This window comes from Oryzias melastigma, linkage group LG4, assembly GCF_002922805.2.
Source record: "Oryzias melastigma strain HK-1 linkage group LG4, ASM292280v2, whole genome shotgun sequence".
In the NCBI taxonomy this organism is placed as follows: Eukaryota; Metazoa; Chordata; class Actinopteri; order Beloniformes; family Adrianichthyidae; genus Oryzias; species Oryzias melastigma.
In genome coordinates, this window is record NC_050515.1 from 15,130,249 (window position 1) to 15,155,673 (window position 25,425).

A 25,425-nucleotide genomic window follows, 5' to 3' on the forward strand; every position below is an offset into this window, starting at 1 on the left:
CAATTTGGACTTTAGCTTATATTTCAGCTACATTTTGGCTAATTTGAGAATTTTTCAGTTTTTTGGTGTTAATTTTGAGTTTAGCTTATATTTCAGCTACATGCTAGCTATTTTGGCTAATTTTGAATTTAGCTTATATTTCAGTTGAATGCTACCTATTTTGGCTAATTTTGGATTTTTTTCTGTTTTTTAGGCAAATTTTTCATTCAACTAATATTTGAGCTCGATATCAGCTTAAGTGTTTTCAGCTATCAGCTTTAGTGATTTTAGCTATCAATTTCAGCACCTTCAGCTATCAGCACTAGCATCTTCATCGGCCAAATCATCTTACAGCATTCACTCCAGCATTATTGCAGGTAATGCTATATATCTGGTTTTTAGTTAGTTTAAAGCTAATGATGGTTAAATATCCAGTTTGCGCATGACCCAATTAGTCAACTAATCGGAAAAAATAATCGGGGATTAGTCGCCTATTAGCCTCACTAGTGGCAGCACTAGTGAGAACAAGGATCAACTTACTGCTTTAACCTCAAATAAGAGAAATTTGATGCCCTTAAATGTGTTTACATACTTATATGTGCCTAAAATAACAGACATGTCAAAACCACTGTGGGGCCTATCAACTTCATATCGTCGTAAAAGCTTTAGATTTCATGATACTGCATAATTTAAGATCGTTTTAATTTACAGGTCATGTGGATGTCAGTGAGCCACTGCTTATTTTGGTGTCATGTGTCCAAAACTCATGTCTACTGAATGATTTTTTTTCTCTCGTGCATCCATCACAACCCATCTTAAAAGCCTTTTATGACATTATGTGTCCCTGCAAACCCATTACATGTGTCCATAGTTGGAAAAATTGTTGGACAACGCATTTTGCAGTCATTAGAAGGAACTTTGTAGTTGGAGCTTGGCGATGCTCCGTGTGTGTGGATTGCTGCTGAAAATTGCTGATAACACTTTTAGTTGAAAGAAAATCACCCCTCTGAAGCTGGGGAATATGAAAATCACTTGTTTTTTTTCCGTTCTTCAGGACGTCTCCCCACTTCTTTCTTTTGTTTCTTGCTTTAACTCAGAGGCGCAGATGTTTCCTTCTGCTAAAGTTCAAGCCCACTTCCTGAAAGTGTTTTTTTTTATCCCACATTCTTGATTATAGTTTTTCTAACAAGGATTCTTACCCACTCACAGAAACAGATTTTTATAAGCTTTCTTTTTATTATCAAAATTTGCTTTAATTTGTTAAATCTCTACAGCAGGGGTGTCTAAACTTTTTGCAAAGAAGGCCAGATCTGATGAAGTGAAAATGTGTGAGGATCAACCAATAAGTCAGCATTTTATGAATCCTTATAATTTAATATTTAATGAAAATATTAATTGATTACTTTTAATTTTTTCACATAAACCATGAATAAATGTAAATATTTGTTTTAATCAAAAATACTTTACATTTCTGATATGAATACCAGAAATAAATAAAATAAAGAAACATTTTTGTAATCTGGATTCACATGAAATGTTGCATATAAGTCACAATTAAATGTTCAATGTAAACTTCTAATTTTATACCGTTTGAACAGGAAAATGATTCAAAAGTACAAAGCATTGTGATTTTGATCACAGAAGCAAACAATTCTGTTTCTTCAGACTCTGAAGGACAAATAGCCACAGGTTTTGTGTCACACGTTTACAACGGCTTATGGCTTATGGCACCAGTCATTTCCAGAATTGATGTGATCCACCAGAGCCTGGATCAAAACGGTTCTAGTAACCCTGGAGCCAATCCAGGACCCCCGAAATGACTCCAGGGTTGCTGGACAATGCTTGTCAGTAATACGTATATGCATGGGGCTTCATTTACTAGAGTATCCTCTTGGAGTTTTTATCCCTATTGCAACTCTGTAAAAAGCTTATGCAATAGAATAATTAAGCCAAATGCAGTCTTAAGCAGTTAAAGCTCCAGAATCACTGAAATGTTATGTTATATGCAGCTCAGTTAAAGCTCAAGCTCATGAAATTCTTACACTCCAGCTGAATTTCTAAAGCCTGTACTGTGCTGCCAGTGTGAAGATGAGGATAACATTACCTCATTTATGCTCCTTGATCTGTGAACCTGAAGTGAATCATTGTTTTGAACCACTTTATGGAATAACTCTCCCACGGATCCTGTACCCTGTCAGGGAGAGATGAAGCTGATTAAACAATGCACTGACTAGAAGCGTAGAGTAAAGATGAAGGAAGGAAAATTTTGCATACATGGGGCTTTTTGTCCGATTTGGTAGTCCTTTCAGCATAAAACCTCCATTGTTTGTGTACGTACTTCCACCATAGCTGATGAAATGAATGGGATCACTGACTATAAACAAATTTGTTTTAGATTTGTAGTTCTTCTGTGGTGTGACAACCATTTCCTAAACGTTACATCTATATTCTAGAATATTAGAACTCTTAGAGAGGTAGGTAATTCAGTAAGAAAAGTTAATACCCACATTTTTCAGCACTAACAAGGTAAAAAAATATAAATTTCATTGGAGTTAAAGCAGAAATGCCTTCAAACAGATCCAGAACTAGAGTCTGGATCTTATTTTGATGTCCTGAATTCAATTATAGTTACTAAATGAAACCTTTTTCACGATATTGTAACACATTATCTTACAATTTATGGTTTCATTTATCCAAAAAGGTTAGGTATTTTCACTCTATTAAAGTAATATATTAAAAACAAACATAATAAGGACAACATTTTAGTAACACCGCACATCTGTGCACAAAGTTTCATTTTAAATCATCAAGCAGAGCTAAATAATGGGCCAAAAATGATAAGAATTGATTGAAATACTGCATGCTTTGACTTTTAGCTTTTCTTATTTATTTATATTTATTTTTTCATTATTGGGTGAACAAGAGCCTTGAAATAGTGATAAACAAAATATTCAGATACAGATTTGATTTTGAGGATTAAATTAATCAACTAATTTTATCTTTTTGTCAGCAAAGCTAAAATAGATAAATCAATGGGAGGGAGTTGAAAATACACTAAAAAAAATTACCTCAAAAGTATTTTTTTCCAAATATGCAATGCTTTCCAACCTCCCTGATTCTGTGCTTTCTATAGAAACACCATTTGACTGTAGTGTTACCCTCCACACCTCTATAAATTCACACTACAGTCTTTGAGCGAGCCCCAGGTCATAGAGATGTGAGTGCCGCTGACGTCAAATACTTTACGTGCCGTCACTGAGAGGAGCACCGCTCTGCACGAGGATTAGGTTAATCACAGGAGGGAATGACTGCAGTGCCCTCTTTTCAGAGAGAGGAATTAGTTTTATAATGAAAGAAATGGAATGTGGACGGTGCTCTGGTGAGCTCCAGGATGATGAGGGGAAATCCATCAAAAAACCGACGCCCGTATCCATCTTGGATGCATTTCTTCAATCACTGAATCTAATCTGACAATATATAGACAGGAAGAGATCATCCCTTATTTTTTTGACAAGATCTGCCGTTCTGCTGTGATTTGTTTTTCCCCTTGGTTTTATTCCAGTTAAGAGAATTACAAATATGTGAGCTAAATAAGTGTTTTTTTTTTTTAAAGAGCTGCTCATGCTAAACCCAGACTTGACAGGGTTTATTTGTGTGTAGTGTCCCGCCGTGTGTTCATGTGTTTCATTGGCAACATAATGTCTGCATACACATGATTTTAGAAAAAAAATGCATTGTCTTTAAAAAAAATCATCAGAAACAAATAGAGCCTTTGTTTAAAATGCATCTAACATGTTATGTTTCATTACAAAGCCTTAAAAAATTGCATTTAGGGTTATTAATTAGATACAGAGATGCAAAGATGGAGAAAACCTTCTACTTAATATAAATTTGTCAAATAACCTCATGCTAAGAGCCAGACAAACCCACAAGATTAATCAGATAATTTGTGCTTTATTTCTTTTGCAGTGTATTTGTTCTAATTCTTTTACTTATTAGGGATTTTTTGCTAGAAAATGTGGAAAACTAGTTTGGATCATTTATAATTTGATAAATAAAATTGACTTCCTAGAGTAGAAAGTGAAAAAAAATAATTTTTTGCAACCAGAACTCAATGTCATACCCATCATTTTTTCAACTGTCAACACTAAGCTTATGAACTTAACACTCCTGCCTCCCTTTTTTTAGAGTCTGTGTTTACAAAGCTCACAGGAATTATGCATGTTGTTTGATTTTGATTCATCGTGACGAAGGAAAACATTCACATCAAAGGTGATGATGTGCCTGTCTGGTGGCTCCAAATACGAGCACGCTTCTATTTGCAGCCTTGCTTTGTGTGCCTTTAGTCAAAAGATGTTTTACGAAAGCTGTCTTCTTTTTGGTAACCTGATCTGCAGTGTGAAAGCTTTTCAAATCACAAGGCCGAGCCAGAGGCATGAGAATCTGACAGGCTGCTCTTAAGCTGTCAAACAGATGCCTGATCAATGTTTAATTATGGTTCTTTGCATTTGACATTGCACTGTGGAAGCTATAGATTTTAAATAAATAAACAAAGCATCTGCACTTTGGTTTCTTAGCATTAAAATGACATTATTATTCTCACATGCAATTAAAATGGGCTTCCAGCTGGATTTAAGGGATTAAATGGGGCAAAAAATGATCAAAATGTAGATTTTGGAGGTTTAATTCGTTCATTGCTTTTACAGAAGTATGGTAGTGGGATTTCAGACTCCTTGTATAGTCAGAATGCAAAGTGGAACTCCTGCAAACTTTGTTATTTTGATCAAGCATGAAAAGCTGTTTTCAGAGTGAGGTGTTCAAAGTCACGTTAATGTGTTTGGCTCGTCTGGGAGAGCATCTTTCACGCCACATCCTGTACAAGTGAGTAGCACCCTCTTTCTTTAGAAGGGAGTAGAAGTGTGTTGAAGCACTGACATCTTGTGGTCGCCGCCCTTAATAGCATTCAGCCTCTGTGGGAAATAAAACAACGCCCTCCAGTGTTTGAATCAGGGAACTACATTTTTTTTCCTCCATATGATTTATCTTCTTTGAGATATTTGGGACAAAAACAATCGTTGAAAGTAAAAATACTTTTCTTTTTTAGTACATTTAATAGGGTTAAGGTTAAGAAAATACTATAACCTTTTCATTCATGCATAAATCGTTTCAGAATTGCAGCTTTTTTAAAATTATTTTGTCTTAAAATGCTGGATTGCACCAGAACAGCACTGACAGAGGCAGCCTTTAAATAAATTACAATTTGACCTGTAATTTTAGCCCAATATATGTCAGTTTATTTGATTGTTTACTAAATAGAAAATATATTGTAACACTACAGAGATGGATCCTCTACAGCAGGTGTGCTACACGGCAAGAAGCCTTTTTGATGTCTTTTTCCACTTAGGTTACACTTGCATGGATTATTAAGGAGGACCGGCTTATCTTCCGTCAGTGCAGGATGCATGCAGTCCTTTGGCCTCCAGATCTTATGCCTCTCTCATCTTTTTATTTTTTTTCTTTAGGTTGTGGGATGAGCTGCACAGTGTGAAAGCAATAGTGATTCAGGTTTTGCTGCCTCTGATGTGACTCCTCCCATTATGTGTTTTTGTAAGAGCCGTGCTGACGTGTCACTGTTGAGTCACGTCCAAACGAACGACGAGGAAGACTTCGATCTTTTTTTTTCTTTTCTTTTTTTAGCAGGAGATTCCAGTGTGTGAGAATCTAAAGAAGTGAAACTTTAAGTGGTTTGAGTTTGTGGATTCATAGAATCAAAAGGGTTCTTGGTTATTTCCACTGATTACATCCTGAAATCGATTTCAACAGAACTGAAATAGAAATTGTTTTTACTTGGCGGTTTACTTTAAAAGTATGACACAAAATTAACATTTGCAATTTACATCTAAACATAAATCTAACCAAAATGAATTAATTTTATTAAAAATTTGGCTTTCAAAATATATTTTATAAGCTTATATCTTCAAAAATAAAAAAAGCATTCATAAAAATGTAAAAGTTCTTTGTAAGAGCAGCTTTTTTGTTTAAATACTTTTCAGATTAAGCTTTAAAAGCAGAGTAATTGAATAAAACTGATTTGAAAATACATAATTGATTAATCAAATACATCCATCATTTGTACTTGTTTTAGGCAAAAAAAATAGCTTTTATGTAAATTTTTAATGTAAGAAGCCAGAATTTTGCTAAGGAGAGCTGTACCTTTGTTCTAATTGAAATGACGAGTTATTTATAAATATTTCTGATGGTTTATGGAATTAAAAATTGAATAGTGAGTTAAGATTTAATCAAATTAAGTCAAACTTTATTTGTTAATCACTTTTCAAACTCATGTAACTCAAAGTATTTTACATAGATTGAATCAACTCAGAGTTTTAGCTGTGAAAAATAGCATGATATACCATTTATTTGAAACATTGTAATAGATGTAACAACTCTTTACTTTTTAATATTTTTGCAACTTACTTGAGGTTACCTGGACGAAATTACAAAAAGCAAATCATAAAATATTCATATTTTTCTTGAATTTTTTTTTAAATTCTATATAAAATATCATCATTCCAGTATTTTTATGTATAAAAAAACAACATACATTTTCTTTTCTCTGCTATTTGTGTCCTTTTTTCCTCACACAAGCTGCACGTTGTGCATGAGCTTCCATTTGTCCCAAGTCCTTCATCACAGCTCTTGAGAAATGAGGACGAGGGTATCGGTATACTTCTCTGCGGCCACGGGCAGCGCGGCCCCCTGAGACGATGGCAGATGCTGCCTCTTTCTCACACAGACACATGCTGGTATTTAAGGTAGATCTGGATTTCTGCATCAGAGCTCTCAGAATAGTATAAATCCTGTGTTTTTCATCCTCAAATTATATATTTATGAAGCTAATTATTATCTTTTAATATATATCTGTCTTTAGTGCCTAAAACGGGATAATTAGCAATAGTAGAGATGTCAGCTATTGGGTGTTCAACACTCGTAATTCCTTTGCTTGTTTTGGTTCATTGTTTCCTTGTGAATGTGTGAAGGAATCTGCTTTTGAAATGTGAACAGGGTTGCCTAAAAGAATTATGGCTTTTGTTGTCAGGCCATGCATGTAACCTAGACAGTTTGTGTTTAGCAGACGGTGTGTAAAGCCTGAAACAGACTACCGTGTGGACATTTCTCTAGAAATATATAAAAACAGCAAAAAATAAATAAATATGAAACAGATGTCAACATTTTCCTATAAAGTGCTATTCAAATCTATTCCATAACCTCTGAAAAATCCTAAATCCAACATAAAAACCTGCTAGACTCTTTAAAACCTGTTTTTTTAAAGGTTTTGTTGAATGTTTTTATAGAGAATGAACATGTCCCAGTTTATCCAGTTCAGCTCACAGCAGCTGCATGTGTGTGTGGGTGTGTGTGTGATGTGCACCTGGATGATTTTTCACACATGAGGTGAACGAGGATGTTAGCATTACATGAGTTATGACTCCTTTCCAGTGACTCCACTCCAGGCTTTAAATCTTTCTGGTAACTCTGTTGGGCTGCCTGAAGGGAACAGAGCTTCATACACACACAAACGGCACACAGACCCACACACACACACTCTCACACACAGCATGGGGAGGAAGTGTAGTCTGTGACGAGGAGAGGACTGTACAGAGAGCAGGGATAGAGTGGAGTGTGTGAACACGGCCTGGATGACGTGTGGACGGCTGCTGATGTTGCTGCTGTGTGTAACATGAGGCTGAGTGTGTGGAAAGGTGACCGGAGACCTTTTCTGCTGCTTTTCTTTGAAGCACGGCGAGCCTGGCTGATTGTAACTTTTCTTTGACAGTTTAGTCTGATTATGTCATGGGCAGAAGAAAAGAACCAGCTTTTTGTGTGTGTGTGTGTGTGTGAGTAAATGTGAGAAATGTGTGTCACGTTACCTAGATGCATGACAGCGTGCGACATTCCTGTCCTCAGGTCTGGTCTGGTTTAGACGTGGGCACTTTTGTAAGTGTTGGGATGCGTTCGCGGTCGCACTTGTGATGTTGTGTGTCAGTTAGTGAGTGCATGTGTCAGGGCGATGTACCGGCGTTCACCCTGTGCCAGAGGAAGGGTTCATTTTGACTTCAGTGAGGAGGTCATCAGAAGACTTCACGCCACCAATCATGGCCACACTCACAGGTCAGGACCTCCACAAAAACACTCACTCTTCATCCTTATCTTGTCAGCCTCCTCCAGCTAAGTTCCTGCTTTTGACCTTTTTTGAGTTTTATTCAAACATTTTTCTTAATTCTCTTGTTTTGTCTCTGAAAACGTGAACCTTCCTCACTTCCCATTTTTCAACCGTTGTCTATTTGTGGATTTGTCATCATCCTCGTCATCGTCGGGTCCTATGTGGTTAGCTGCAGGGTTGCATGTTTCTTTATGAAAACACAACTAGCATCGACCAAAAGCTTTTGGAGTGCAATTGTTCTAACAGAGTAATGTGTAAACAGGCTGCATGCTGTGTTTGTGCAGCTATCAGAGTGATGTTGTTTGCAATGCAAATCACTTAGGAAGTGTTGAGATGGATTTGTTTGTTGTCAATTTCTGCAGCTGCGTTGCAAATATAGTTTGGCCGGTGCAGCACAGTGGTGGCCAGATGGCCAGAAGGATGCAGCCGCAAAAATAAGAACACATCGTGACATTGAGGAGTCTGCGATGGTCTTCGCCTTAAGCGACTGTTGTATATTTGACTTTGTCGCCGTGTGAGATTTCCTGTCCAGCTAAGAGGACTCGAGTTTCTCTGCAAAACAAAGGGTGGTTTCCTTTCAGGATGTCACAGTTTGTGAAATCAATCCTTTTCATGTTTCGTGATGAGTTTCATGATGATCAACAGGATACAGTGAGTGTGTTTATGATGTGCGTTGGAAGCTCACTACAGACTTCTCACTCTGAGAAACGTTTAGTCACTTTAGAGCACAATGGAAACACAGGAAGCAGACAGGAGTCCCCTTAATGTCTCCCTGTTTCATAGCCTCTCAACCTTTCTCATATCAAGAAATAACATTTAGCTAACTCACTTAGTCATGCTCATTCATGTCAAGCTTTAAAAATGTTATCATTGTAATCACTTTTAGATTCAATTTATACCAACAATAAAAATCGATTTATTTTACAAATGTTTGGAGAAGTGTGTTTTTAAGATAGTTTTTCAGCTTGTAGATTGTCAATGTAAGCCATAAAAAAAGACAAAAAATATTGACCAAATAGGATTTTTTAATATAATTTAGTGCTCCTTTAAAAACTTAATTAGTTATTCTATAAATAAAAGCTATTTTTGGAAGGAATGTTAGACAGTTTAACATTTTGTCTGCTCTGGACTGCTCAGGACACTAATCTTTTCATTTAAAGTTTAGTTGAACAGACTTATTTGAAATCCTGGACAAAAAAATACACAAAAAAGCACCAAAAAATATATCTAATATATCTAAATCATCTCATATTTGTTAAAGAAAACTTGCAAGAAAAAAAGTTACTTCAAACTTAATTTTGGGTGTAAGTAAACGTTTGAAATATTCAAAAAATTCTTCAAAAATACTCTGAAAATTTTTAAAATATAAAAGCTGGAAGGAAATCAGGCATGCAGATGTCTCCGGCAGATAATCAAAAGCATTTTTTGGTATTGTTTTGCACACATTTTAACAACATCATTAAAAAAGAACCATTTATTTTCATTTCCTGGATTAAAAACATTTATACAATCAAAGATTTAAAGGGCTTTCTGTTATTGCCAGGAACCAAACACACTTGTCGACATTGCTTCTTTTCTTTTGAAATGGAGGGAAACTAGTGAAAAAGGAGGACACTTTGGTGAAAAAGTAGAAAATAATGTAATAATGTTGTGTCTCAATATATATACATCATATAGGTGAATATATTTTTAACCAAATTAAAATAGTGTTTTGAATTCTTACTATGACATTTTTGTTCTTGATTGTTGGGATGTTTTTTTCTCTGTTTTTTTTTTGTCATTACTTCTAAGACATTTTATGTGGTTTAACATGTTTTATGCCCCAAATTAAATAACAAAAACTAATAAAATACATTATTTAAACACAATTACCAATTAATGCAACTTTTTATTGTTATTATGTGAGAATTTTTTGGAAATAATAATAAAAAAATCTTGGCCCAACAGATTTGTGATCAGCACACAGGTACTGCTAGAACCGTCACACACTGATGTCTTCACACTGACAGTGCAGTTAAAGTCGATAAAAATAAAATGATGGGTGAAAATAGGAACTAGTACTCCTCCCAAAGCTTGAGTTCAGATTAAAAAAAACGAAAATAGATGATTTGAGCAGACGATTGGCTATCGTCCTTCATTATTACAATTAAACTGTTAACACATTTTTTTTATTTATTTCAGAGTTAATAGATTAACACACAAGCTACAACATAACTAATATTTATTAGGCACTATCTACTTTTCTGTTTGAACTCAAAACACCCCGTTAGGTTGCTCTGTAGACGTTTTAGGCGGATACACTAGGAAGCGAATGGATGCAGAGGGCTGAAGCTGAACAGAATCCACCTTCTGGGTGAGGTGTTTCCAGCTCTGTGCCTGAGCGTTTCCTGTGGAAAGTCCAGGTCTGTACAGAAAAAAAGGAGAAGTGTAAACATTGAAGTCTGCTGAATGATTGCACAGGTAGATTTGCAGAAATAATTATCCATGACTGATTTTTATTTGATTGAAATGTGCACTTTTGTTTATTTACATTCATATTTACAACCCCCCCACCCCCCCTCACCACCGTATGCATTAGCCTACATAGTGTTCATGTTCCAGCTATTGTTTCTTACACATCCGGCCAGGACACATAATCTTCCGGAGAAATGGACTTGACCAAATACTTGGTCGGTGACCCGGATTCCTGCACTATGACAACAATGATTGCGGCTTTTTTTCATCTATTCAGTAGATTCTGTTGCTTGTGTGTTTTTAGTCTGTGACACAATTAAAACACATTATTTCAGCCCAGTGTCTGTTATAAAATTAGGTTTTTACTACAAACATGATACGTGTTTTGAGGCACAGAAAACCTGTTTTTTTCTGTGGGAAAAGAAAAAAAACTAATTTGATCGTATGAAGTTTTTCAGGAAACACTTCAGGATACAAGGAAAAGTAATATGATCGTAACTGCCTAAATATTTGACTAAAATGGGTGGTATCTGTTTGAAGACATCAGTCTGTCTTTTTATCTCACTCAGCTATACACAAGTCGTGACCCTGAGGCAGCTCCTCAGATTCTTCCTATATTTTGTTACGTGCCGTCAGCATTAAAAACCTGGTTTCTTTTCAGCTCGTTTTTAAGGAACTTGAATGGCAGTGTTCTGTGCTTGCTTGCCCATGGGCGGGGTGCAGGGAGTCGTTGTAGATTTGTGGTTTAAAGTCTTTTTATTTTTTGTCAGTACTCTTTACAGTATCATACGTCGTTATGGAGACGCATCCAGAGGACAATGTGGAAAGCACTCGCTCGTCTGCTGTGGCCGTGTGGTCTGGGCTTTTAATTTCTGAGTGATTAGCCAAAGAGGAAAGTGGGTGCTGCTGTGGTTAAAGAATAGCTTAGAGGATGATGATTACTTAAACTGAAGTGATAAACTGCTGATGATAAATGGATTATGTCAACAATTGGGGGGTTAAGACAACAGTGACTCTGTGACGACTGGTTCTTCCAGGAAAATGAGGACTGGTGCAAGTTTTAAGGAAATTATCGAACAGTTACTGAAAGTTGACTCTAGAAATCTGTCATTGTATTAAAGAGCCTCTGGTTTTTCGATTGTGCCAACTAAAGAGTAAGATTGCATTAATATTGAATAAGCACGTAAAAAAAGGCACAAGTTAATTTAAATCTGTAGATTTAGTAACATAAGATTGTTATTTGCATTCCAGTGATCCTGTTTTATACTACCATCAATGGTTGACAGTGCAGTCTGACTGCCAGAGGGGAAGTTAACCTTCTAAGTTCAGTTACGTCTGATAGAATTTTGGATGTGTGCCACAGTAATGAACACAATCTTCATTTCAGTCTTTTTTTTAACTATATGTAGCTTGAAAAATAGCTAGTAATGGATATATTTCTGTTACATTTCTTGTGGTTCAAACATGAGTGGCATTGTTTGCATATTAGAATTTGCTCCATATATGCTGCCTCCCCAATCCAATAGCCATTTCTACATTCATGTTAACTTGAATTGGTATTCATTGTGTTTGAGGTCATGTGATGTATGTGATGACGATGGGGGTGTAAAGGGTTGTGTTAACTACTTTGTCTATGTTTTGGTTTTTAACTGTAAAGGGCTGCACAAAGAATGAGAAGCACTTTTAATAAAAAAAAGTTTGATTGTTTCCTTGATCCTAAACAGACACTATTTTGCTGCTTTATTGCTTTAGTAAACACAAGTATTTATAACTCTATACCAAAATATACATATTTTAAATTGAAGTTTTTTGTTTTAATCATTTGGAATGATGCTCCATTCACTTTGAGATATAGTCTCTTTTGATTGGTTGATTTGACAAATGTGGGTGTAACCAAAGTTCACACTTTATGCTGCCTTTTCATGGGCTTACCGTACCATGTTGTCCATGTGAACAGAAACACACATGGACTTTAAAAATGTGTAAACAGCCAAAAATACTTCCTCTTTTTTGATTTTCGGATGCTCCTTTTATGGGTTTCCACTGCAAATCATCCGCCTTCATCCTTCCTGGTGGGTCACACCTTATTGTTTTACAAACATCATGGTCCACAGAGATTCCTGGTTAACATCAGTCAGTCTGTATATCACAACAGCAAACAAGAAGGAGCTCAAAGCGGATCCTTGTGCAGTCCCACCTTAAACTCCTCTGTAACACATCTCACCTCTGTCTCACAGCTCCTTAATGACCGTGGAAATAGTGATTTTAACTTGTTTTTGTGGCATTTTTCTCATAATGGAGGACATTAAGGTCAAAATTGCATTTCTGAGTATTTATTTATTCAAATCGTTGGGAATCAGGAGTAGACAAAAAAAATGCTCTTTGAAAAAGATAGTAGGTTTAACGTGGAAGCCAAAAGCTCCTTGCTTTAGTCCACTCAGATAAATCCACTTGCAGACAAATAGATCCATGTCTTTGTTTTCCTTGTCCGAGCTGGAATCAGGATCAAAACTGTAGGACTGGCTAGCTCAGATATTGCTCACTATTTTAGTTCCTCTGGTAATGTTATGTTGGTGTTGAAAGGGGCTGTAAGCTAGTGGGAGATCATGTAAATGCATGGATGATGGGAAATGGGGGTCGGCATACTATTTGCCAACAGTCCCACCCACAACTCAAAGGTGAATTTCTAATGAACTCCTGCTGCTCTGCAGAAACTATGTTGTAGAAAATGACTGTTTTTTTTTGGCCTTTTTTGGCTAAAAATGTCATCATCACAAGTAAATGACCACTAGGAATGATTAGATCTAAAAAGATGACACCTTTTACAGCTTTAGCTCAGGCTAAGAATCTGATTTTTCTTTCTTTAGATTTGACTTGCAAAAAATAACTTGGTACGATTATAGATTCAAAGAAATTATCATGATTCTATGGTTAGGTTTTGTCACGCTTTTGTCAGAAATAAAAAAACTGTGACTGTTACCTATGAAGGACATTGAAGGAAAAAATGTTCTAGTTTCTGCAAACAACAGTTGTGCTTTCTTTTCCTTTCCTCCCATCTCACCTCTGTTAGTCTTTTTGTACTTTTGTCGTTTCGTTTTACCCTTCAGATATTATGTAAGCCTTTTCTCCCCAGTTTCCATTTTTTTAGTTCAAATGCGGCCATCACTCTGTCAACTCGCCTATATATAGTCATGTGCTACATTCTCGCACATACACAAGCGCACATCCTGAAGTTGCTTGTAGTCCCTGTGTCTTCGTCATTACCCCCGTCATCATGGTGTTTGGCTGCTCTGTTGTGTTATTTCCTCATGTGAAATGAGGTCTGCATATTTAGGTTGAGCATGATTCTGATGAGGAGCATCTGCTTTTGTCCTTTAATGTGCGTGCAGAGGTTTTAACTACTGTATGTTTGCATATTTAGTTTAATAAATGTATAATTTAGGTAATGTTGCTTTACATGTCGCAATAAAACAAAAAATAGACAAAATTTGAGTTAACAGTCAAACTAAAATGACTGCATAGTGTTCTGCTAGTCTGAACAAACATTAATTTGAAAGGTTTTCAAACATAAAGGTCAATAATAAACTCAGTCAACTTTGTGTATTTTTTTTCATGTAATGAAAAAGTACCCAAAAAAAGCTGAATTTGTGTCAATTTCCTGTGTGTAGGAAGTTCTATTTGTGCCAAAAAAAAGTCATGTGTTTAGCTATGTCCAAATTCCTTCAGTTCTCACGATATATTTAGTGCGCTATGTAGTGTGTTCGCCATGTTCTAGGGGTGTTTGAATCTAAAATTCCAAAATGAAGAGGCCTAGAAATTTCCCAGAAGTCTTTGCGAAAAATCAGCGTACATCGATGCTCACTAGATTGGCAGATATAGACCACAAAGCATTGCATTTGAATAATTTTGGTGAAAAAATATATGTTTTTATCATCAGAACACTATGGATTAATTAATAGTTTTGTAAAATGCTTGTATTTGATAGATTTTTACTTTTTGAAATTGGTGATTTCATATTTACCGTTAAAAAAAAAAGGTGTCCGCGTTGCTTTAAAAGGGTCTATATATCATGGTATTATTAAGCCTAGCAGAATAAACTATAGCCATATATTTGAAAATATATTACCTTTGGAACACTAAAGAACACATTTTCTATAAAATATGAGTTAGTTTCGCGAGCTATTTTCCTACCTGTAAGTAAGACGACTTCATCTCTGTGGCACCACCTTTCGCTGCTTTTGGGTGCCGCCCATTTCATGACATCATCCCAGAGTCGGTTTACGTGTTAACGAAAACAAACAACATTTGAACTTTTGCAAAAATGGATGTGTATATTGTGCATATACAGTTTTTGTTTTATTGATCACCGTTAGCTTCTCAGAGAAAGTGTGTGTGTGTGTGTTAGCCTGGGGGTGGTGCTGTTGCTCACTTTTCTACATGGCATTGTGAGAACCTTTGGTCTACTGTCTATCTCCATATCTTTACATGGACAGTGTAGAACAAAAACATATTTTTGACACAAACAGAGCTCCAGATATGGAAGACCTTTAATGAGAAGTGGTAAAGAAAAAGTAAGAGGTGTAAACTCTGCTTCACAACTTTTATTTCATTAGACGTCATTCCACTAACTGGTCCATCTTAAGAGGAAGATCTGACAAAAGCATTTTTTTTAAAGAATAGATGTGGCTGTATGAAGATAAAAATAAGGAAAATGACAACATAAATTTACAGTCAATAGAGGGTTAAGGCCTTGTTTTAGGAGACCTTAGTCTGGCATTACATTCAGAGGAAAACGCCTGAGTCAGCATGTACTCTTTTGGGGCTAGACGGGGTAACCGTCCCATTTTCTGCGTGTTCTGTTGCGGATCCATGCTGAAGTATCCGACTGAGATCTTTCAAACATGAAATGCAGCTTCTATTTTTACTCGGCCTGATGGGATAGCTCAGTCCGCCCGTTAGACCTTTTGGGAGTTTTCAGAGCTCTGGCACATTTCACTGAGCCGGCTGGTTGGATAAATGGCCCTTTAAGTTTCCACTGCGTCTATCTGTGCGGCTTCTTCAGTGCCAAACGCTTCAAAGTCCTGCTAGTCTGGTTCCTCAGGACAACAGATGTTTTCAGGCCACATGGTGGAGTGAACAATGGCCCTTGCTGTTTGTATTTGATAACAAAAGACACGATTGGGAAGTAAAGAAATATTGTCTAAGAGGAATACAAACACCAGTGGTCCAGTAGTCGATGTGATACCTGAAAAACCTGAACTGTCTTTATTTTTACAGTAGTCTGGATCTTGCTGAGCAGCTTTTTTGTTTATGCTGGAATGGAGCGCTGGTATGAGTCCTGACGGATTGCAGCTAAAGACTTGGCTGCTAATATTTCACCAATAGATAATCTTTCTGCCCCTAAATGTATTATTAAAGAAACCTTAAGTAGGGTACCAAGAAAATTGTATTTTTAACATGCTTTTGTGGCTTTTTTCTCCAAGATGGAGGACACATATAAAGAACATTAAGCTTAAAATTGCATTTCTGAGAATTTCTTTATTCAAATTGTTGTGAATCAAGAGCAGATGCAATGGAAAAAGCTTTAAGGTGGGATGTAGAAGCTACTATGGCTACTTGTGATTTGTACTACGTCATAAAAACAATATAGTTTTATTTTTTTTATTTTGCCGAATCATAATTAAATGACTAGGAACACCTTTAAAATAGATCTAAAGATGATCATAGTGGGACAAAGTTAAAAGTGTTCAGGCTGCACCTTCCTCTCTGTTGATTTGAAAGTGTCAAATCTTCCAATTCCAGATTTATTTCCACTATTGTTTTACTTGAAAACATTGTAGAACCAGAGGGGCTGAATTCTTGAGGTTGCGTGTCACTGCAAAGACTTGTCAAACTGATGAATGCCAAAGCCCTAAATCTTAATGTACAACTGAGTTTCTGTTCCGTTTCGATATGTTTAAACTTGAATTGGTTATACCTTACAAGGTTTCGATAGCTGAGAATAGTTTACCATGAAGGGACTATTAAAATAATAGTTGAAAAGATTTTTTGTAAAAAAGTAAAGAAAAGCGACATTTTCTGTCTGATCTTAAATCAGACGTGGTCTTAGGGATCATGGATAACTGCATCCCTTTTAGCTCCACTTTTTTATTTGCTAGGCAAAGAAGTAGCTCTGCTGCTTTATGTCGGTTGGTATCGGTGGCCGCTTGTCCCAGAAGAGATAACCCGGAGATCCGCTGTCTGTGCAATCGGATACTCAGGTTGAATGGTTCAGGCTTCAACTGCTCTGTGTGCTGCAGTGCTGATGTGGCTGTGAAGTCAGTGAAGCACAGTCATTTTAGATGGAAACTAGCTGTGCTAGAGGCATAACTAGCAATGGTTATATCACCTAAATTATTTATTTAGACCTGCTGTTTGTGCTTTTATTTTTTCAGATTAGTATTTGCTATTGATATTGTGTACTGATGGATATGAGAAATGTCTTTCTTTCAGTCTTTTTGATGAGAAATTTCATAGTTTTTTAATTAAAGAAAGTGACTATTCACACGTCATTTTCTAAAATTACAGAACTTTTTTCTTGACCACACAGACCTGGAGGAAAGGTTGGGGTTACGCTAATATGTAATTAGCCTTGGATGTTCTTAAAATTCGTGCAGGCAATGGAGCAACGTGCACCTTGGCCATATGCAAACATGAATTTCCATCAGTTTTCATATATGCAAATAACATCAGCCTTACTTTAAATTACACTTAATTTAGTAGATTGTTGCTGCAGTGTTATTTAAACTCAAAGGTCTCGCCCAAGGTCACAATGATTGTCCAGTTTGGGGTTTGAACCTTTGACCGGCTGACAGATAGACTGTTAAACCCAGTGAGCTTCATCCAGCAAGCTCCAAGTCTCGACGGCTCCGCCTTAAAAAAACAAGTTTGGACATCGCTTCAAATGCCCCAAACAGCTGGAAGGATAGGGAGAAGCCGGAGAGGTAGGGGAATAATTCAGATTCAGCAAAAGTCTGGGTCTCCCTGTGCTGGTCCCTAGCCCATGTCTGACCCTTTGACACCCTGGTTTTCACAAAGCAATAGTATAAAACACGACTTTCTTATCTGATTGTGGTCATGTCTGAGGAGTTTATGTTATTATTTTTTTCATAACAATTTAGATGCTATGCACCGAATGAAAAGTTCCTCCGGTCTCATGTCCCAGCTGAGTCAGTTTCCTCTCGTTTAAAAGACAGCAGCTCTTGTCCTGAATAAACTGTTCCCCTGCTCATGTAAATAGAATTATTTCTCCTCACTAGTTCACTGTTCCAAAATAAACTGTGATGGCAGATTATTGTGGGAATTATGACTAAACTTTTGACTCCTAGTTTACCCTCCCAGTTACTGGCAGCGAGATCCAGCTTGTGTACATGTCTGACACACAGCAGCATTGTGGCTTTTCCAGTAGCTATCAAAGTATCAGTCAAGAGACACCGCTTCAAACAATTTACCCATAATTCCTGGACTTGATTAGAAATGCTGTTGAGCATTTCTAGGAAATTTGTAAGGACTCGACCTCTGCAAAAGAATCACACTCTTAATATAAACATACATTTTTATATGAACAATTTGAGAGTTGTTTGGTAAAAACATTCTCACGATAAAATTGGGTTTATTTTTCTTTTAAACACAATTCAAGATGCCTATCTTTAAAAGTAAACCTAATATTCTCAATATTTTTTGGCTCTGCTTAGAAAAAACACAATAATTTCTAGCCAAACGTGAAACATTCTGCAATCTCATAGCAGTAGATGCATTTTTTTCACTTAGTTGGAAATCCTTTTGCACATTAATAGTTATTTTGTTAATTTGCTCAAAAAGCATCCAAATTTATCCGGATAAAATGTGTTAAAGTTGTATAAAAATGAGTGAAATTGGAAGACATTTTTGATATTTTTAATATATTTTGAAGATATTTATGATGAATAGACATTTGTAGCTTCTCAGTTACTAGTGTCAGGTTTTATTTTTGTATAAACAAATTATCTGCAGATCGGATACTGCTGATAAAATGAAACATTTAGTCTGCATAAGGCAGCGGCTTTGTTTTGAACTAAAAATAGTTGGATTACGATGAAAACTGTTCCACAGTTACAAGAAACCTATCAAAGATTTTAAAACACCTTTTAGGAAAAAAAGTGTTTTTAGTAAATTTACCTTAAAAATGTGTTACTTTTCATTAATGTGTTTGAGGTAAAAGTTGAATGGTAACTCAATTCAAGGATAGCATCTAAAAATACGTGCTCCGCTAATGTTTACCCTTTACTGTTTTTTTTATTATTTTTTTATTAAGATTGTAACATAAGTCTGAATGAAGATATAGAATAAGTATTGTTTTCATTTACAATCCCGACAGGTGAACTGTGCAAATGTAAGTGTGAATGAAACCGATTCAGATGCAACTTCTTACTTCCCCAAACATTTAACTCAAGTGGATGGACAGGTTCTGCACATTATGACTCATGTGTGTCACTTTTGCGCTTTTGACTCCACAGTCATTAAAAATTTAAATTTTATTGTTGCTGTAGATTTATATTTTTAGAGAAATTCTTTGTTTATTACCTTTTTTAAACTTAATTTTACTTAGGAAATTTAAACAAAAATATTGGAATATACTGACAAAGTTGAAAGTCATACAAATTCTCTGAAAAAGTTTTGACTTTTATGATTTTATGTTTTTGTACCATGGAAAAAAACAGCCATGAGAGACTGTGAAAAGCAGAGAATTGTGGGATATCTAACCCTGGGTGTAGAACCAGCTCTGTGCATGCGAACATGACACAAAGTGGTAAACAAACCTCAGGGCAAAGCAGCCAAGCGTTTAATCTACAGAACATAGTACAGTTCGCATGCATTTGGAGGGAGCACCAAGAGTTTAAATGATGTTCGTTGTTATGTTTACAATTTATAAAGCATTATTGCATTATATTGTTTAAAAAATATGTAATTGTGGCATTAAAAGGACATTATTACCAACAGAAAATTGCACCTTTTACTGTAAAAATAGCTTTCTTTGTTTTTAATAAAATTGCTATTTTCCCTGTTTTTAACAGTCTTTGCGACTCCATTAAAGTCCTACAAAATCTTACATTAGACACAGATGGAACATCAGGGGTTCAGCTCAAACCCTTTATATTCAAGTAAAACTACTTCTTTTGAAAATTGTTTTTTTGTGTATTTGACTTGTTCTTGTAGCATTTTCCTCATAGTAGAGGACTCAAATGTCAAATAATTTATGATTAAAACTGCATTTCTGAGTATTTCTTCATTCAAATCAGGAACAGATTAAATTTAGATGCAAGAAAATTCCCAGACTAATGATCCAGAAGGTTTTACAACAGACAAAAATACAGCTGGAGTGGGACTTTAAACTGTCTTTTGTATATCTGTACGCCTCTCAGTAAGGATGTAGTATAAAATGCTAACTTTTAGCTACAGATGATACACACTGAAAAGCAGTACTTTCTTTTTTGTGTTTTAAGGATTCTCCATATGGTGGTGGAATGTTTTCAATAATGTATTTTTTACTCATCCTCACTTCAGTGTTTGAAGACCCACTCCAATGAAATCCATGTTTGACATGTTCTTGTAGGATTTTTCTAATGATGGAGGACATATTTAAAGAGAATTAAGATTTAATGGCATCTTTGAAAAAAAAAAAGGGCAGTCAGATAAAGTTTGTAGCTTTGACTTAGAAGCTAGAACTGGCGGAGCACAGTCTTCCTGCTCCACTACATTCCGATGCATACACTTCCAGAAAAATAGATCCGTGTACATCTTTGTTTTCCTCGTCTGAGCTGGTATCTGGCTCAAAACTATTTGGCTGGATAGTTCCTAAATTGCTTGCTATTTTTGTTAGACCAATAATGTTAGATTGAGGTTATGAGGAGAGTGTATAAACAAATGAATATTGGAATGAAGGGGGTGGGGCTTAACGTGTGGCAACAGTCCCGCCCGCATCTCAGAGGGGAATTTAAAGAGCTCCTGCCACTCTGTAGAAACTACTTTTTTTTGACACACTTTTCCTAAAAATGTCGCAAAGACGACTGGGAACGTTTTTAAATAGATCAAAAGACGACTGGACTTGGACTTGAAACCGTCCTCTCTGACATGTCACCCTGCCCTTCTCTAACCTCACAAATCTTTCCATGTTTACCGGCATTATGAAGTGGGAGTACGCGACTGCGGCTTATCTTACAGTACTGCTGGGAGGTGATGGAGATCCTCCTTCTTCCTCTTTTCTCTCTTCATCATTAATACCTAATAAAGACCCCAGAGTGGTTCAATATGACAACGAGAGGAGTTTACTTTAGACTAAGAAATCTCTTAAAATAATTTAACTTAAAAAAGTCAGATGTAGAGCTAAACAAGCTCCTGAACGCGTTGTTCTTGTCTGTCCTCAGTTTCGACGTGGAGAATGGCCCTTCTGCCAGCTGCAGCCCTCTGGACCCCCAGGCCTCCCCCGGCTCGGGTCTGGTCCTTCACACCAATTTCCCCGGACACAACCAGCGGCGAGAGTCTTTCCTTTACCGCTCAGACAGCGACTACGAGCTGTCGCCCAAGTCCATGTCACGAAACTCCTCAATCGCCTCTGAACTGTGAGTAGAGAGACCAAACATTTTGGCCTCTGATTCATTTCATCTACAGTTGAACATCATGGTAATTTAGCTTACATCACTTAAAAAGTAATAATTTTAATTATTTGTATTTTGCTTCCAAAATTACTATAAACCACTGAAAAAAAATAAAAAAAATGCCATTTTTATTTTTTATTTTTTATTTTTTACAGATTTGTAGTCTCACGTAAAAGTAAAAGCCTAAATGGGCTTTAAATTCAAGATTTTAGACTTCCGACAACCTTCCTAAATTAGTCATATTAAAGTGTCCCAAACTAGGGACACTTAAAACTGTTTCAACTGGATCTTCACTTACAAGATGCAAACTTGAAGCATGAAAGCCATTAATCCATTTCCATTTAGAGCAAAATGTTGAGTTTGCTAAGCAAAAAAACGTCTACTCTGTTCATTTGGATTTGTAAGGTTATATTAATATCACTTTCCTTGCTGAGTTTGAGTCACTAGTTTAGTGAAAAATTGATTTTACAAATCAAATAATGTTGTTTTTAGACTGGAAAAAAATGTATTTGAACAGGGACAGTGCATATTAATCAACATTTCTAACTCTAGTCCCTAGATAATGCACAAAATCCAGTATAAAAACATGATGCAAAAAAGCATTAAGTTGTATGGAGTAGTTTCTACACATTTGATCAAAAAGTGTGCATGTAAATTGATCAATTATCTACAATAATGAAACTATTTCATCAGTCAAAATGTGATATGAATGAAGTGCAGGTTCATGCAACATAGGAAAGAAGACTCTTCAGTAGCATTGTTGTTTGAATTTACGTTGGTTCCTAAATGTATTAAAAGTTTGTTTACTATAACAATTAAAGAATATATTAAATTAGGACCTGCTGTAAAAGATTCAGTTAATTTTCAGATGTTCAGCCGTCATCAAAAGTGTCTGAACTAAAAAGGAATGAAATGCAGATGTATTTCCTATCAAACGTGGTGTGATTCCCCACCGGTGTGCAGAGTTAGCATGCTGTTAAAATGGAACATTCTGTTATTTAGTCAGTCTGCACGAGGTGAGCAGCTCCTCGGAGCAGACAAGACAGCATGGACCGCATCCAGGGATGTTCCTGCTGCATTTTTGTCAGAGAACATTGCAGACATCAGACAGATGGTTTAAAAGTTCAAAAAAGGGGAGAAATACTCTTAAGAATCTACCAGTTTAAAATATGGAAAAAATGGTGAGTTTATTGAGCAAACTTAAGACATTCTTCCCACTATATTTCAGAAATCTAGGGATCTCTGTACTGTTCGTTAGTTAGGCTTATTTTTCTGCAACTTGTTCAATATTTCAAACTAATCCAAGTTTATCCAAAGGAAAATAAAATCTGACTCAGTGGAACAACTTTTCCTGGTTTGTTAAACATCTGAGTCTCCTAGTTTGTTTGATTCCTTGATTTACCGTGCCGCTCCCGCGCTGGCGTCTCTCACTGTACTGTTTTATTTTTGTACAGTGTGTGCTTTCACTCAGAGCATGTCAGGTGACCGTCGGGCAGTCTGCTCTGTCTTATGTTTTAAATCGCTTCATTAAAATGACTCATCCGGCGGCTTTAATGTACTTTCACAAATTAAGGTGAAAAAAGAGACGTCAACAACCCTCAGATCTACAAGTCTCTCTGCATTTAAAATCATTTCTGCCTCCTAGTCGTTTTCATGGAGTGCACAGATTGATTTTTTTTTACTTTTCTCAGTTTAAATCCAGTTTCCTTTTTCAGCTCATGGTAGGATTTGTTTACTTGCAAGTTACACGTTAAATATCAAAGTTTTAAAAATATGAAATTATATACTTTAATGTTCAAAATTTAGAGACTTTATATCATTTCAAAAAGTATACAGTTTAATTTTGATTTCTTTTATTAGCCTGTCACTTTAAATTGCATGTTTTTTTATTCCTACTCTTTAAAATATGCATCAATTTAGAGTTTTCGTATGAATGAGCTTCTATGACATTTATCACTTATTATTCTTTGAAATAATACACTATTTTAGATCCGTTTCCATCACTCGAAGCCTCTTTAAGTTTTTTTTTTCCATCTATTAAAGCCGTGGAAACATTTGTTTAGCTTCTGCTCTGATTCCAAATCGTTGTGTTTTCCATTGTAGATCCATCAATTATGAATGTTCCCTTGATCCAGGTCAGGGTCATGGGGTGTGTGGGACCTCACAGATGGGAGGCGGTTCAGACAAACCACCAGCCTCCACAGACCGCATTCCTTTAAATGTATTTTGGTTCAGTCTGCACAAGCTGAAGCATATAGTTTATAAGCAGGGAATCCTGCACAGCTCATTAATAAAGTTCACTTCTGTGTAGCATTTGGAATATCAGTGCAGTGCATTGATCAAAATCAGTTTGTTCAGTTCTTCATGACACTTTATAGTGGTAACGCTGCAACTGTGTGACAGAGCAGGCCAGTCTGGAATGCAGAATATCCTTCATTTTGCAATGGAAATGTGTGGTTTAAAGTTGTTTGCATTAAATGATGTTTTAGCATCCTAAGCAGTATTGTTCTGTACATATCTCTGTTGGTACACAAAATAAGTCATCTGCAGCATATAAGTATGAGAAACTGTTTTACTGATTATAAAACAATTCATTCAGTTATTTGCCAACTCAAACAGGGAACATTAGTGTCTTAATAACTCATTAAAAAAGGAACAAATTCAAAAGATCCTCCTGAAACTCCTGTTTTTGACCCATAACTAACTAGATATTTGTAGAAATGAAGCCCCGGAGGTCATGATCATCATTTACTCACCATATCCATTCATTTTTATTGAAATATTATTTTGTGATAAACAGAAATGTGCTTAAATCAGCAATCAAACAAATGGAAATGGAAACGAATGGTTGAGTTTATCAGTTTTGGGCTGGTCAATTTCTATTTTTTCCAGTCGGAGGCTAAACAGATTTTTTTCTTTTTACGTATTATTTAATTTTTAAACAACATGATTTCTCGTTTACAGCTTTGATTCTGATATGCTATAAGTTTAATAAAAGTTAAGACATAAACGACATGTTTGGCAAAAAAAAGTTTTGGAAAATGTTTTATGCGTTTAAATGTTGACCTAAAATATAAATTTTCAGTGAAGCTGTTTTTCTAAATTTGAGCTAAGGAAGTACTAAAACTATAATGTTAAATGCTGAAATGTGATTTGTAGAGTTAAATATTTTACATTTTTTCTTTTTTTGTTTGTGTGTTTGTAGACATGGTGATGACCTGATCGTGACACCCTTTGCTCAGGTAAACCTCTTAAAGTTTGTTAGTTTTGAAAAAAAATGGATGAATTGACAGACAAAAAGCCCACAAGTTGTCTTTAGTCATTGCTGTTTGGTTTAATAAACTTATATTTTCATGGTCAGAGCTAAGAAGCATGTAAATCTGAAGAAGTCAGTAAAAATTTCAGTCTTGCAAGTAGTTGATCATCTCACTTTGTTGTGTTGTTTAGGTTCTGGCAAGCCTTCGAAGTGTAAGAAATAACTTCACCGTCCTCACCAATGTCCAGTGTGCCTCCAGCAAGTAAGTAAGACTGAATCTAAACTAAAAAAACAGCAATCTGCTTCTGCAATGCCAGATGTTGACCACTAGATGGTGCTATAAGACAATCAACTAGTACATGACAGCCTTCTGTGAAAAAACTGAGCAGTCAGACACAAATGCACATGCAAGGTGTCAATCAAACAGATTTTATGTTAATGAAGAAATCTAAAGAAACAAAAAAGACAGTGAAATTATAATTTTAGACTTTTTATGTCTGTTTTTTTTTTATATAGATTTGTCCAAAATCTCCAAAATCCGCAGACTTGGATTTTTTTTTTGTGGCCACACCTTTCAGTCCATCAGTTGTATATCTTTCATTCAACACCTCATATAGAAGACAAACTAAGAAATGCTTAAAAATTATCATTTTTAGTGACAAAATGTTCAAAAGTTGCAGTAGCAGCATCTTCCCTGAGCGTCCCAGTGGATTTGGGAATGCAGATGAACATTTTCTAGAAATATGTATGTAGGCCACCTTTCACTTGATTATTCCCTGTTAGGTATTCCATGTGTGATTTGTTTCAGTTTCATAAAACAAACTAAATGCACTCAGTTT

General features: G+C 35.9%; 1 protein-coding gene across 3 annotated transcripts in view; it reads left to right on the top strand.

The window, feature by feature from the left end:
- pde4ba (phosphodiesterase 4B, cAMP-specific a) overlaps positions 1–25,425 on the top strand; it is a 169,849-nt gene that overhangs the window by 88,653 nt on the left and 55,771 nt on the right. For 2 of the 3 annotated variants that reach the window (XM_024278666.2, XM_024278667.2), the window contains 3 exons: positions 21,100–21,294; positions 24,536–24,572; positions 24,778–24,848. In XM_024278666.2, the coding sequence (XP_024134434.1) occupies positions 21,100–21,294; positions 24,536–24,572; positions 24,778–24,848 (303 nt within the window). Of the gene's footprint in view, positions 1–7,531; positions 8,152–21,099; positions 21,295–24,535; positions 24,573–24,777; positions 24,849–25,425 lie in introns of those variants that run through there. The other variant, XM_024278668.2, reaches the window with a different exon arrangement.